Source organism: Mirounga angustirostris, unplaced genomic scaffold, assembly GCF_029215605.1.
Source record: "Mirounga angustirostris isolate CCGP_5_RB_7025 unplaced genomic scaffold, mMirAng1.0.hap1 SCAF_4, whole genome shotgun sequence".
In the NCBI taxonomy this organism is placed as follows: domain Eukaryota; kingdom Metazoa; phylum Chordata; class Mammalia; order Carnivora; family Phocidae; genus Mirounga; species Mirounga angustirostris.
The window spans coordinates 48,178,053-48,192,276 of record NW_026991712.1 but is presented as its reverse complement, the minus strand read 5'-3'; the positions used below and the strand labels follow the sequence as shown (position 1 = coordinate 48,192,276).

The 14,224-nt window shown below is 38.0% G+C and overlaps 1 protein-coding gene across 4 annotated transcripts in view; it reads left to right on the top strand.

The window, feature by feature from the left end:
- Positions 1 to 14,224, top strand: part of WWP1 (WW domain containing E3 ubiquitin protein ligase 1) — a 114,285-nt gene that overhangs the window by 87,757 nt on the left and 12,304 nt on the right. For all 4 annotated transcript variants that reach the window (XM_045896282.2, XM_045896283.2, XM_045896277.2 and 1 more), the window contains 4 exons: positions 3,037 to 3,196; positions 6,703 to 6,836; positions 6,925 to 7,065; positions 10,672 to 10,792. In XM_045896282.2, the coding sequence (XP_045752238.2) occupies positions 3,037 to 3,196; positions 6,703 to 6,836; positions 6,925 to 7,065; positions 10,672 to 10,792 (556 nt within the window). The remainder of the gene's footprint in view (positions 1 to 3,036; positions 3,197 to 6,702; positions 6,837 to 6,924; positions 7,066 to 10,671; positions 10,793 to 14,224) is intronic.

The following is a 14,224-nucleotide window of genomic DNA, read 5'->3' as shown; positions in this document are numbered from 1 at the left end:
TGTTTTAATCCAATCTGAGTCCTTTTGAGAATAGTCCTTCACATTCATTAAATACATTGTTAACAGTGGAAAATGTGGAGCAATATGAGTGGGAAATCCTTTTAATTTTTAATTTTTTTAATGAACAACTTAAAAATTTTTGTTTTGCCCAAACCTAATTTGACAACAATTTATTTTTTACCAGAACACTTTCATTGAATCTTTTAAAAGAATTAAACCTGCTTTTCATAGGAAAAAATTTTTAAACTAATATTTCAGAGGTGTACAGAATTACAAAATCACAATTTTAGTACAGTGGGCAAAAAGAGATAGGTGGGAGCATATATGTGGGATTATCAGAGGTTTGGCTTAATTAGCATATTTTCTTCTCCAGTGCATTATTAAGCTTTTTCAGAAAAGAAACACTACCTATCACAATAAATGTTCATATCACGTCTATCGTGATTTATCTCAGTTTCAGGAATGTTCAGACATTAAAAAGAAAGAGGTACCTTAGAAATAAAATATGGTTTTATTTTTTACAGTGTCTGACTTTATAACATTCATATGCTTGTTTGTACTCATAGTTACCTCAGCTGTTTGCATTTAGTTTTATGTTTTGAGGGTTTTAATGCACATAGTTACTCCATACCATGATTTTCTTACTCCCAAATTCTTAATTTTGATTCACATATTCATGTTTTGGTTTTACTCAAGAGTTCACAAGGGTGATATACTCCTTTAGTTTTGCATGTTTGAAAATGTGTTTTCTGTTGCTTTTGTATATAAACAACTTAACTAGATATAAATTCTTACGCAACACTAGTTTCTCCACTACCCTGTAGACATTGTTTCACTGTCTTCTACCACTGAATGTTATAGCATGTGAAGTGGAAGGCCAGCCCCTTGTAGGAAACTTTTGTTTTTCCTTTGGATGCCCACATAGTCCTTTTCCTTCAAGTTCATTAATTTCGTTGTTGATCGTTTTATATCTTTTCTTAGGAACATATTAAGATCTTTCTTAATTTAAGGGAAATTTTCTTCTATTATGTCTTTGAATATTTTTTCTGTTCCATTTGTTCCATTTTTCTTCAGGAACATCAATCATGGGTATGTGGAATCTTTTGTGTCAGTCTTACATGTCGGTCATCTTTTCTCTGATTATTTTTATCTTTGTGCTTTTCCATTTTGTTTTGATTTTCTCAAACCTATCCTCATGTCACTGTATGCAGTACTGCCCTACATTTTGTTGCTTCTAATGTGATTTTTCTTCATTAGTGGCTTTACTGTTTTCTTCATTTTCTTCTCTAGGCTCTGCTAGCTCATCTGTTGTCTCATAATTTTTTCAACCTCTAGTATCTCTTTAGTTTATTTGAGAGTATAGAAAAGGATATGTTGAAAGTGAACTCATCCACCTCTTTTTAGTTAGAATTTTTCCTTCTTTTCTTTTAGTGTTAGGGTATATAGGTCAGATACCATGTTATAGGCATTCTTCTTTTGAATGTATTCAGTTTTCTCTGGGCTGCTATTTGCTAAAAGTGATCTGCAGCAACTAGAAAGTTTATTTCTAGTTTTTTTTGTGTTATGTAAACACATTCTCACAGATCTGTCAGTCCTTTCCCCTGGGGGCATGTTTTACCTAAGCCTTGTCACAGTGGGAAGTCACTTGGTTCCACTACTACTTTGGGACTGGATTTAGTTTTGTGAATTGGTGTTTATCATTTATTAGTTGATTTTGTTTAGGGGAAGACTCCCTTCTCTACCGGTCAGGCAGTTTCTGAGTTTATATTTTTAAAGCTTTAGAAAAAGCTTTTGTAAATGGGCTTCCAGGCCAGATTTAGCCTGCCTAGTAATGGCTCCCATTGTGATTTTAAATTTTTTTCAATTATTTGACAGCATTAAAGAAAATCAGTAGATTATGCTTAAGAATCAAGATTTCTGGCTTCTTTTTAAAAACCCTAGACCCACGTTCCCACCTTCTCACATGGCATCAATTGGCTGAATCTACATAGCTGATTCAGCCCTGTAGGATGGATAACACTCTTTTCCACTCTGTGCCCACCACTGCGCTGTCATCTAAGGACAATGATTATCTGCCTAGAAAGAATTCTTTCTTAAAATTGGTAATAACTTTTATCAGGGATACAATGAAGAATGGGGGATTGTGGCTAAGTAGAAAATGTGAGGCCCATGCAGAGAAGGAAGCCACGTGTACTGATCACTGTAAGCATTTGAGTTGGAACCCTGCTTTAGAAGAAATTGCTGTGGAAGAGAGTCTTGCAGATTGGGTTTATTTTGTGATATGAATTATTAATCTTTCATCTAGTTGGATTTCATCATTAGACTTTGATAAGTGAGGGAAAATAAGTGGTAATAAGTTAGAGAATGCTAATCACATTTAAAGATTTCATGTTTTTAATTTTAGTTCCATTTGTAATATGTTGGCAATAAAACTAAAACTGTCCCATAGCAGCAGTTGTGTAGGTCAGTATCACCAGCAGATACTTACTAAAACCTATTGCATATAGATCCTAGAATGCCTGTGAGTTAAGGATACAAAAATATATATGAAGACATGGCTTTTGCTTTTGAGGAGTTTCTAGTCTGGTGGATGGGCAGGTCATGTACAGGAAAATGAATAATATTGTGGTTTTATCACAGTACCACAGAGTAGTCAGTGATTGATACAAATAAATATGCTGCAAGTTGCTTCAGAAAATTGAAGTGGGATGAATCTCAGTTGGACTGAAAGCAAAGGTGGCACCTACATAGGCTGAGTTGACACAGAGGAGACATACCCAAAGAAGAGTATGGCATAGAAATAAGCATATTATCTGTGAATAGCACTGAGTTTGTAGTTTGGCATCATAGGAACTGCAGGTAACTGAGCGGAGGGTCCGATCATAGGAAGACTTAACTGGAGGGCTGAGAAATTGGGCAGTGGAGTTATTAAAGGCTGTTGAGCAGAGATGATGTGTGCATGGGTGTATTTAAGATTTGTTTTTAAAGTCATGTGTGTATGAATGCTAAAAAAAAAAAAATCTTGCTTTCTTTTAGAGAATGGTTTTTCTTGCTTTCACATGAAGTTTTGAACCCTATGTATTGCTTATTTGAGTATGCTGGCAAGAACAACTATTGTCTACAAATAAATCCAGCATCAACCATTAACCCAGACCATCTTTCATACTTCTGTTTTATTGGTCGCTTTATTGCTATGGTAAGTTCTTATTTTCCTTTATTTATTTAAACTTGCTTATTTCAAAAGTATTTTGGAGAAGACTTAAAAAAATGATCCATGTTATCCCTTGGTTGTGTATATTCACAAAGTTTGTTACCAAGGAAGTTTGCCTAGAAAGGAGAGTACCATATTTTTTGAGTACCCGTATGAAATCAAGATTATGAATATAATGATTATTGATGTAGCCAATTAGTCTTTAAAAGTCCTTTCATTTTATAAATTAAAGCTTAATTATGGTGTGACTACTTCTGCTAAAAGGAAAATCTGAGTTGTATAACAGTTGCACTTGACTGATGTTTTGGGAATTTTCAGAGCTTAGCAGAAATTCTTATGGGGCTATTGTCTTTTCAGAAGTGTTTGTATTTATTTGTACTTTCTGTCTGCTCACTCAGCAAATATTTATTGAGCACCTACTATGGCATCATAATATTACAGAGATGAGACCATAATAAAAAGACACAGTCCCTGCTCTCGGGGATCTAAATTCTATCAGAGGGAGACAGAATAACACATAAGTTATGTGCCAAGGGAAAAGGAGTGTTGTTGCTTTTTTATATGGCATGATTAGAGGTGGACTCTGGGGGGTAACACATGAACAGAAACATGAAAGCAAGGGACTGAATGATGCATGTATCTTGGAGAATAACATTCTAGACATAAGGAACAGCAAGAAAAAGGCTCCAAAGTAGAATTCTATTTCTGATTGAAAAATGGCATGCATGGAGCAGAGTGTATGAGAGAGGATTTGGTGGGAGCTGGGGTTGAAAGGTACTGTGTCAGACTTCTAGGAAATTCACTAAAGGGTTTTGAGCAGGGAATGACACGATCTAAGTAACATGATCTGACTTAGCTCTTACTAAGTTTACTGGGCTGCTGTGTAGAAGAGACTGTAATTGGGGGCAGAGGAGAGTAACAGCAAAAACAGGGAGACCATTTGCAACAATCCAGGTGAGAGGTGATAGTGGCTTGAACTTGAGTGGTTTAGCAATGGAGGTAGTGAGAAAAGTGGTTGGGATTCTGGATATATTCTGTAGTTAGAGCTAACAGAACTTTCGGGCAGCTTAGATGCACAGTGTGAGAGAGTCAAGTATGGCGCCAAAATGTATGGGCTGTGTGTTTGGTTGCAGTTGCTGTTTCCTAAGATGGCAGGGTTGTGGCAAGAGCACATTTTGGGGGTTGGGAAAAATCAAGAATTCGGATTTGGAAAAAAAAAAATGGATTTGTTAAGTTTAAGATAACCTATAGACATCCAAACGGAGACTAGAATAGGGAGTTGGGTATGTAAGTCTGGCAATGAGGGGTTATCTAGCTAGGTTAGGGCTATGTGATTGTTTAAGGAATAAGGGTGGACAGAAGAAGTTTAAGGACATTTGCAGGTCAAGTTGATGAGAAGGAACCAGCAAAAAAGCTGAGGAGGAGGAGATAGGAGAATCAAATAAGAACAGTTGCCAGAAGACGAGGGAAGATGGTCAGCCCTGTCCAGCACTGATATGGTAAGCAAGATGAGATCTTAGAATTAACCATTTGATTTGGCCAGGGGAAAGATTCAGGAGCAGTAGAGGACAATAGTTGACTAGTGGGAGTGAAATCCAGAGAGAATGGAAGGAGAAATGGAGACAACAAATATAAACAAATCTTTTAAGGAAGTTTGCTGTAAAGGGTGATAGGGAAATTAGGCAGTATCTAGGATGGGAGGAGAATAAAACATTTTCATGCAGATAATGATAAGTAAGAAGAAAGAATGTGATGATGTCAAAGAGGGAATATGGGAGCAGTGACCTGGAGTAGGAGAGCTGTGTGGCACACATAGAAGTAATAGATAATAGAGCATATAGATTCAGATGCTCGTCGTGAGCAGAGGTGGTGGAATACACAAAAATTCTCTTCTGGTGGCTTCTGTTTGCTCCATGAAATAGAAAGCAAGATCATTAGCTCAGAGTGAGGAGTAGAGAAAAGTATTTGAGGAATAATAGTTACTTGGGAGAGGGAGTGCAGTGGGGAAATACGATTATCAGGCAGCACTAAGTTCCCACTGGAGGTTGTTGGTCATGAACTAGTCAGCATGGTTGTATATGCATTTCTAGCATGTTCCAATACCCAGGCACAGGCATGGATGGAGTAAGTTAAGGGTTGTGTTTAGCTGGGCTTTGGATTTTGCCAGAATTTCTTTGAGGAGAGGCTGGGTTTGAAGGTATACATGGGAGTAATATTAATGATTGATGATAGAATCAAAACTGAATAAGGAAAGAAATAACTTTGTTGAGTAGCTGAGAAACAGTGATAAGGTTTTATGTATTTTTTAAATCCCAGTGGGGTCAAAATTGCAGATATCACTGCAGAAGGCAGTGAGCTAGAAAATTAGGTGATGGTTGAAATTGAGTTTGTGAAGGAATACAGTTATTGCTGTATTTTGCTAATAACAGTATCTTAGGTATGATGTCGAGAATGGTTAGTCTAAGTGAAAGAAAGATTATTGAAAGGACTAAAAAGTTAGGGTAGTAAGAGAATCATCATTGTAGATGTTGAAATGTCTAAAATTAAGATGGTAGTGTAGAAGAACACAGCATTGAGGGAGCAACAAAGAGAAACTCCAAGATCTAGGGTTGATGGCAGCGAAATGCAGGCAGGGGTGGGGCCATGGGCCACTCAGGGCAGTATGAAGCCATGAGCTTTAAGACGGGCAGGTTTGGGGAGGAGGAATTAGTAATGAGGAGCAACACCTGCCCCACTTCCAGGCCTGGTGATATGAGGGGGATGGGAGAGAAACAGCACCCCTTTGGGAGGACTTGGGGGGAAGCAAAGTTTTCAGAAAAATGCTAGATGTTTGTTAAATCAAAATGCCAAAGGATCTTCAAAGAACGAGTATATGGGGGATTTTATTAATGATGGATCAGGAGTTTCAGAAGGAAAAAGCATAGAGATGGGAGATGGTTTTGGGAGTTAGGGGAGGTGTGAGAAATGGAATTGGATTTTGAGATGGATGGGCAGTTGGTGGTGAGAGTTGGGGTGTGAGGAGGTCTGGCGCTTTTTTGTGTTGGCTGTTGTGAGCAGGAGTGAAGACAAACGGGGTCAGTCCTGCAAATCTCTTAGGCAACTGTGGTCAGAAAGGAGTGGAGGAGGAGTCTTGCCAGGTGCATGCACAGGAGCCCTGAGGCTCCGTCTGTATTTCTGCATCCAATTAGGTTAATTTAATTTATAGAATACACTAGAAAGAGTGGGGGTTTGATACTGTTCTTTTACCATCCTCATTGACAGTTATTGATAGGACGTGATAGAGCAAAGTGTTTGAAGTCATTTAACTCTGTAATTTGTGTTTCATACTTAGCATTTTACGTAATATTTTGGTTTTCATGATTTATCCTGGTTACTTATTTAAGTGCTTACTTTGGCCTGTGAAGCCTCATGATTTCTCTGTTATTGTCCTCTGAATAAGAAAATTGTTGTTTTATAAATTTTTAAGTAAAATTTTTTATTTCTCTCGGCAGGCACTTTTTCATGGGAAGTTTATTGATACTGGTTTCTCTTTACCATTCTACAAGCGTATGCTAAGTAAAAAACTGACTATTAAGGATTTGGAATCTATTGATACTGAATTTTATAATTCCCTTATCTGGATAAGGTTTGAAGATTTATCTTTCAATGAGACATTTTCTTGAAGCCAATTTAGATATCATGTTAATTAGTCGATATATATTTATATCACCCAGAGACAACAACATTGAAGAATGTGGCTTAGAAATGTACTTTTCTGTTGACATGGAAATTTTGGGAAAGGTTACTTCGCATGACCTGAAGTTGGGAGGTTCCAATATCCTGGTGACTGAGGAGAACAAAGATGAATATATTGGGTAAGGTGATACACCTGATTGACCTTAATCTCTAGAACTTCTGGCGTGTGTCAGAACTAACTCCTCTGTCTGTGCCCTTAGTTTGATCCCATGTTCACTCCTCTGGGAAGCTGTTGCACATTCGTTCCTCCTTTCACTTATCCTTTTCTGTCATTTGCTCTCTACTCAATCTTCATCTCAGTTTATAAACATGCTCTGACAGGACTCAAAAATTCAAATGTACTAAAATAACTTCTCTTGCCTCTGATGTACATATATTTCAGTTCTTCTCAGTAGTACCAGTGTTCTTGAAATAAGACAATAAATGATGACCTTCACTTTCCCACTCCTGCTTGCTGTAAGCGTTCTACCTTTGTGCAGATCAAAATTTATGGAATAGTGGGGCTAAAAAGGGCTTTGCAAAGACTGTGCAGCTTCTTCATTTCTAGATGAAGCACCCAGGGTGCTCTGTCAGGTAGTAGCGAAGCCCAGCTGATGCTCAGTTCCTCTTACAGCTCACTTTTCCTCTTTAACTTACTCTTTTCACAGTACCCGCCACAGCCTCTGTCTTGAAACTCTTTGTTCCCTTTAATTCCGTGATTCTGCACCGTATGGATTTTCTTCACTTTCTCTGTAGTGATGGTTATCTGAATCTCCATTTCCTAAATGTGCAGGTTCTTCCCAGGTTCTTTATTCAGCCTGCTTCTCTAAATAGCCTGCTAACATGGCTTCAGGCTGGATTGGGCCCATGGGCCATAGTGTGCCAACTCCTCAACTACTGAATCACCTGTATTAAATTTAACATGTCAAAATCAAACTTCTCATTTTTTTTTTCCTGTTGCCTCACTTGACCTATCTCTATTAATGGTACTACCATTTTCATTCTCTTTTAGGCTTGGATTCTCGGTATCACCTTTGTCTCAAGTTTTTATGTTCTTGATACTTGTTTCAAAAATGGGATCATATCATACATGTTACACTCTAGCTTGCTTTTTCCACCCTCCATGTCAGTAGAGATATATCTAATACATTTTCTAATAGCTAGATAAATTATGGTGTATCCCTTCTACATTCGTCAGTCATTTTTGCTAGTAGGTGTCATTCAAGTTGTGTCCAGTTTGGGCCACTACAAACAAAGGCAACACAAAATTTCCTTAAGCATAACTCTTCAGTTGTGATATTTTGTTTTTAGTGTATAGGACCTCAGTGAATCTATGAGTAAATGAATGGTAGAAAGATGTATGAAAGCTGTTGGAATCCAAAGTGGGAAGGAAGCCATTGATTCTGCTGGGAGAACTGAGAAAAAAAGTTCTTCATAGGGCATTGCATATGTTAGGTCTGAAAAGATAAATGAGAGTTTGCCTGATAGATGGAGAGCTTTTGTGGGGAGGGAAATAGCAGGAGCAGAGGAATTGAGGTATTAAAGGGATTAGTTTATCCTGAGACTACAACCACAGCACTGTGGGAATAGTATATCATGGTGAGAAATAGTGACTAGCTGGGAACCTCGAGGGGTAGCCAGATTGTGCATTAGTCTAAGGAAACTCTTATGTCTAAGAAACCTGGATTTTTGCTCTAATATAAGAGTGATCAAAAACTAACCACAACCAAGATGAGATGATCAGAATTGTTTCTGGAAGGCTTATTTTGGCATCTTTATGGAGGACGAACTGGGAGGGATAGATGGATGGAAGGAAGTAGTTAGAGATAGAACATAGTTAAGAGGCTCTTTCATTCTCCTAGTAATTCAGTATCATAGGCCTAAAACAGGACACCGTAGAGATAAAAGTGAGGGAATGGATTTTTGAGGATATTACAGGAATAGAATAGTTCAGATTCAGTGACCAATTACATGTAGTGGGGAAAATACCAGCAAATGAAGTATTTGAGGTTTCTAGATTGGTTAATAGTTGCATGTGTTAGCAGGATATCCAAGGAGAGAGGAACTTTATCTTTGTTTTGTTTTGTTCTTTTTTTTAAAAATTTTTTATTGTTATGTTAGTCACCATACATTACATCATTAGTTTTTGATGTAGTGTTCCGTGATTCATTGTTTGTGCGTAACACCCAGTGAGTGCCCCATTGCAGAACTTGCCCTCTTTAATACCCATCACCAGGCTAACCCATCCCCCCACCCCCTCCCCTCTAGAACCCTGTTTGTTTCTCAGAGTCCATAGTCTCTCATGGTTCATCTACCCCTCCGATTCCCCCCCCCCCAGGACTTTATATCTTAATATCTTAGCAGGATTTGGGAATTTAAGAATTACTGGCTTTTCTATGATAGTTAAAACTTAGGTAATTGATGATACCATCTTTAAGTAGTAAATAGCAAGAAAAGAAAAGAAGGCAGAGATCTCAGTGATACCAACATTTCTGGAACAGTGAAACCAATGAAGGAAACAAAGGAGTAGCCAAAGTTAGATCACATCAGGAATGCTGATACTGACCAGGGAACTGTGTGAGGCTTGGGAATGCCGACGCCCACCCAGTGTTCAGAAAGTTCATGGAGCAGGAGTAATTTTGAAGAGGGCATGGGGCTTGGCAATTTAGAGTTCTTTGGTGACATTTGTGAAGAAAATTGTTTTGTTTTTCCCCCTGGGAGAGATGTTGAAAGTCCCAAATCATTACAGTGGTTTAAAATTTGGGTGAACAGGAGGTGAGAAGTGGAGACAGTGAAATACAGAGTACTCTTTTAGTAAGAGTGGTGGTAAAGAGAGGAGAGAGAATAATTAAAAAGAAACACTGGGTTGAAGGAAGGGTTTTGGAAAGCAATAGTCTGAGCACCCATGGGGGCAAATGGGAAGAGGGTCAGAAGGTAGAGTTGAGGGCATGGGCGAGTAATTGATGAAGAACAGTTGTGGAGGCAGCAAGGATGAAAGGTTTGCCCTCAGCAGAGAAGACGACCAGCTTCTCTGGGTCCCAGGAAGGGGAGTAATGTGGATAAATTGCCTTTCCTTTTATCTGCTAGTATCGGTGGCTTCTCCTCATCAGTAGTCTGTGCTGTTCCTCACAGGGACCTCCAGACCCATCTACTATCAGTGAGGCCCCTTGTGGAAGTTCTGGGTCACCATGCAGATTCTTTCTTACTTCTTTTTTATTACACTTCCCTACTCTACATCTGCTTTATATATCTCCTCAGAATGTTTTATTTTCATCTTGTATTACTTTTTCTGTTCTGTTAGGAAATCTTCATGTTCTAATAAATTAGCATGTAAAGAACCAGTTCTCCAGCTTTAAGCCTTCTCAAGTCTTCCGTAGCAAATGCTTTGCTGGAAGGAGAACCTGTTGAATGACTGTAGTCTTTCCCTTACTGTGTCAGCACACAGTATTTGGAATTATTTGTTTACACATGCACAGGAAATAAGTGCTCGAATGTGGCTGTTTTACTGACAAATAAAAAACTTCCTATTTTGAAAAGCATCCTTTTTAGCTACTGATGTGCTGGAACTGATTTCCTCATGGGGAAGCATGTGTTAACTCTTAAACTACTTACACACACAACATCAGCATTTATGTTACATATATATAGCATATTTGGAAAAAGAGAAGGAATTTCAGAAGTACTTGGTGTTTCTAAGCTTTCACCTCACATAACAAAATATTTTTAAATACCATCTTTATTTTCAGTTTAATGACAGAGTGGCGTTTTTCTCGAGGAGTGCAGGAACAGACCAAAGCTTTCCTTGATGGTTTCAATGAAGTTGTCCCTCTTCAATGGCTACAGTACTTTGATGAGAAAGAATTGGAGGTGAGGCTCTTTTATTATGCTATTTAGGAAATGTTACTGGGTGGATGAACTGTTTTTGGGCTTCTACAGGAGGATGTCCACACATTTTTAAATGATGTAGCACAATGTAGAATTCTCTTATTCGTGCCGGGGTTCAGGGGGTATTGAAATCCTAGCATGGGGTGATGGTCTTAAGTTCTCTGAACCATGATGATGTCATGGGCACAAAATCATTCAGTGCCCACTGTTAGGGGTCCTGAAGAGTGAGTGTAACCTTACTAATAACTTGGGGAACTTAATGAAATCCTTGTTTACTGGTGAGTTGCCCCAAAGATCCATTCTTAGTGGTCTCAACTGTATTTAGACTTGTTAGAAGTATATCAAAAATTCTTTTCTGGGGGATGGGAGAGAGTAAAATACACATAACAAAATTTACCATTTTGAACATTTCTAAGTGTACAGCTCAGTAATGTTAAGTATACTTACATTATTGTGCAGCCAATCTCAAGGATTAATTTTCATTTTGCAAAACTGAAACTCTATATCCATTAAACAACTCCCCATTTCCCCTTCCCTGGCCCCACCATTCTACTTACTATGAGTTTGACTACTGTTGATATCTCCTGTAAGTGACCTTGTGCAGTATTTGTCTTACTGTGACTGGCTCATTTCACTTAACATAATGTCCTTATAGTTTATCCATATTGTAGCATGTGTAAGAATTTCTTTCCTTTTTAGGGCTGAATAATATTCCATTGTACATATATACCACATTTTGTTTATCCATTCATCAGTCACTGGATATTTGGTTTGCTTCTACCTTTTGGTTATTGTGAATAATACTGCTATGAAGATGGATATATAGATGTGTCTTAGATACCTCTCAGAGACACTGTTCTCAGTTGTTTTGGATATATACCCAGGACTGGTATTACTGGATCATAAAGTAATTCTATATTTAATTATTTGAGGAACTACCACTATTTTCTGCAGTGGCTATACCATATATTGCATTCCCACCAAAAGTGTGCAAGGATTCCAACTTCTCCACATCTTTGCCCACATTTGTTATTTTCTGCTTTGTTTTGTTACTGTAGCCAACCCTAATGGGTGTAATATCCCATTGTGGTTTTGATTCGTATTTCTCTAATGATTAGTTATGGTGAATTCTTGAAGTCTTCTTTCCCCATATGGCTTAGAACATAGGTAGGGCTGTTAGGATATTCCTTGGTATTCTCTGCTTCCTTTGGATGCAGTATCTTAACATTAACCATCTTCAGTTCTCTGTTAAGAAACTTGGTTTGTTCATATAATCAAATGTGCGTATGAAAAATTAGCATTAGAAATTGTATACAATAATTCCTATATAGAAATTAGCCTTCTGGAAACTGACAAGTATATGAAAATCAGAACTCAGGCTGATAATGTAGACTCTATAAATCTGGTTAAAGTCTCTTTCTTTTAACAGCTTGACTGTACAGATTAGCAGAAACACATCAGAAGAACAGAATGGAAGATATTTTTTAGAGTAGTATTAATCTTTTTTTTAATCGCAGACTTCATTAAGAATCTGAAGAAAATAATTTCGTGTTTTCAAAATGCATACACCTAAAATATTCCATACCCCCCATTAAAAGCTCCTATTTTAGGGGCGTCTGGGTGGATTAGTCGTTAAGCGTCTGCCTTTGGCTCAGGCCATGATCCCAGGGTCCTGGGATCGAGCCCCGCTTCAGGCTCCCAGCTCCACGGGAAGCCTGCTTCTCCCTCTCCCACTCCCCCTGCTTGTATTCTCTCTTTCACTGTGTCTCTCTCTGTCAAATAAATAAATAAGATCTTTAAAAAAAACAAAACAACGCTCCTGTTTTAGAGGCCCACCTAGTGAAAGAGGGATGTATGGCCAGAGTCCAGTATTAGAGCATAGATGAAACTAAGACTGTAAAAGGATATGAATAGGCGCATACTTTTATATCGCCTTTGGTAGAGTTTACAGTTGTCTCACACATAGCCCTGTAAAATAGTTGGGCCATATAATAATTTCCTTTTACACATAAGGAGACTAAAGCCCTTATTGGATACTGATTTGCCTTTAGCTCATTGTACAGAGCTGTGAGAAAATATAGGTCTTTTTTGTTGTTGTTTTGCTTTATGTTGTTATTCCTAGTCTGTTGTTCTTTTACTTACATTCATCATCTGTCTTAACCATGAATAATACCACAATAATGGGCATGTATACCATTATTCGAAATAATGGTTATTCATAGTCATGGCCCTCTATAAGTTAAAATCTCTTTAAACTAAGATGTAACAATTTCTTTGTAAAAACTCTCATCACACAAGGAATAGAAGGCAACTTTCTCAGTTTGTTAAAGGGCATCAACAAAAAAAGATGCACCTGACATCATTCTAATTGGTGATACCATGAATATTTCATATTGAGGTTGGGAAGAGGGCAAAGGTGTCTACTATCATCCTTTATATTCCCCATTATACCAGAAAGCCCAGCCAGTGCAGTGAGGCAAAAGCAGAAATAAAAATCATAAAGACTGGAAAGGAGTAAAAAAATGGCCTTTATTCATGGATGATAACATGATCGTCAACCTAGAAAACCTAAGGAACCTACCAAAAAAATCTACTAGAAATAACACTGAATTTAGCCAAGGGTACAGATCGAAGGCCAATAATTTAAAAATCAGGTGTGTATCTTGTGTACCAGCAACACTTGGAAATTGAAATCTTAAAGTTTTATGTACTAAAGCATCCAAAAAATAAATTTAACCAAGAGCATGCAAGAGCTCTATATCTAAAAACACAAAACATGGCTCGGACAATTAAAGACAACTTTAATACATGAAGAAATACATCATGTTATGTATTAGAAGACTCAATATTATAAAATGTCATTTCTCTCCAAACTGATCTGTATATTCAATGCAATTCCAGTCAGCATCCTGGAAGAATTTTTTGTAGAAATTGACGGGCTGATTCTAAAATTACAAGGAAATGCAAAGGTGCTAGATAAGCTAAAACAATTTTTTTTTTCTTTAATTTTTATTTGTCAGAGAGAGAGCCAAGTAGTGGGTGCAGCAGGCAGAGAGAGAAGCAGGTCCCTCCCCCCCGCCCACATGCTTTGAACAAGGAGCCCAGTCCAGGATGCGGGACTCAGTCCCAGAACCCTGGGATCATGACCCGAGCCTAAGGCAGACACTTAACCAATTGAGCCACTCAGGCATCCCACGGTTAATTTTGTTTTATTTATTTTTTAATTTATTTGACAAAGAGACAGCGAGAGAACACAAGCAGGGGGAGCAGTGGAGGGAGAAGCAGACTCCCTGCTGATGTCGGGCTCGATCCCAGGACCCTGGAATCATGACCTGAGCCAAAGGCAGACGCTTAACGACTGAGCCACCCAGGCGCCCCCTCCCCCAACAATTAATTTTAAAAAAGGACAAACTT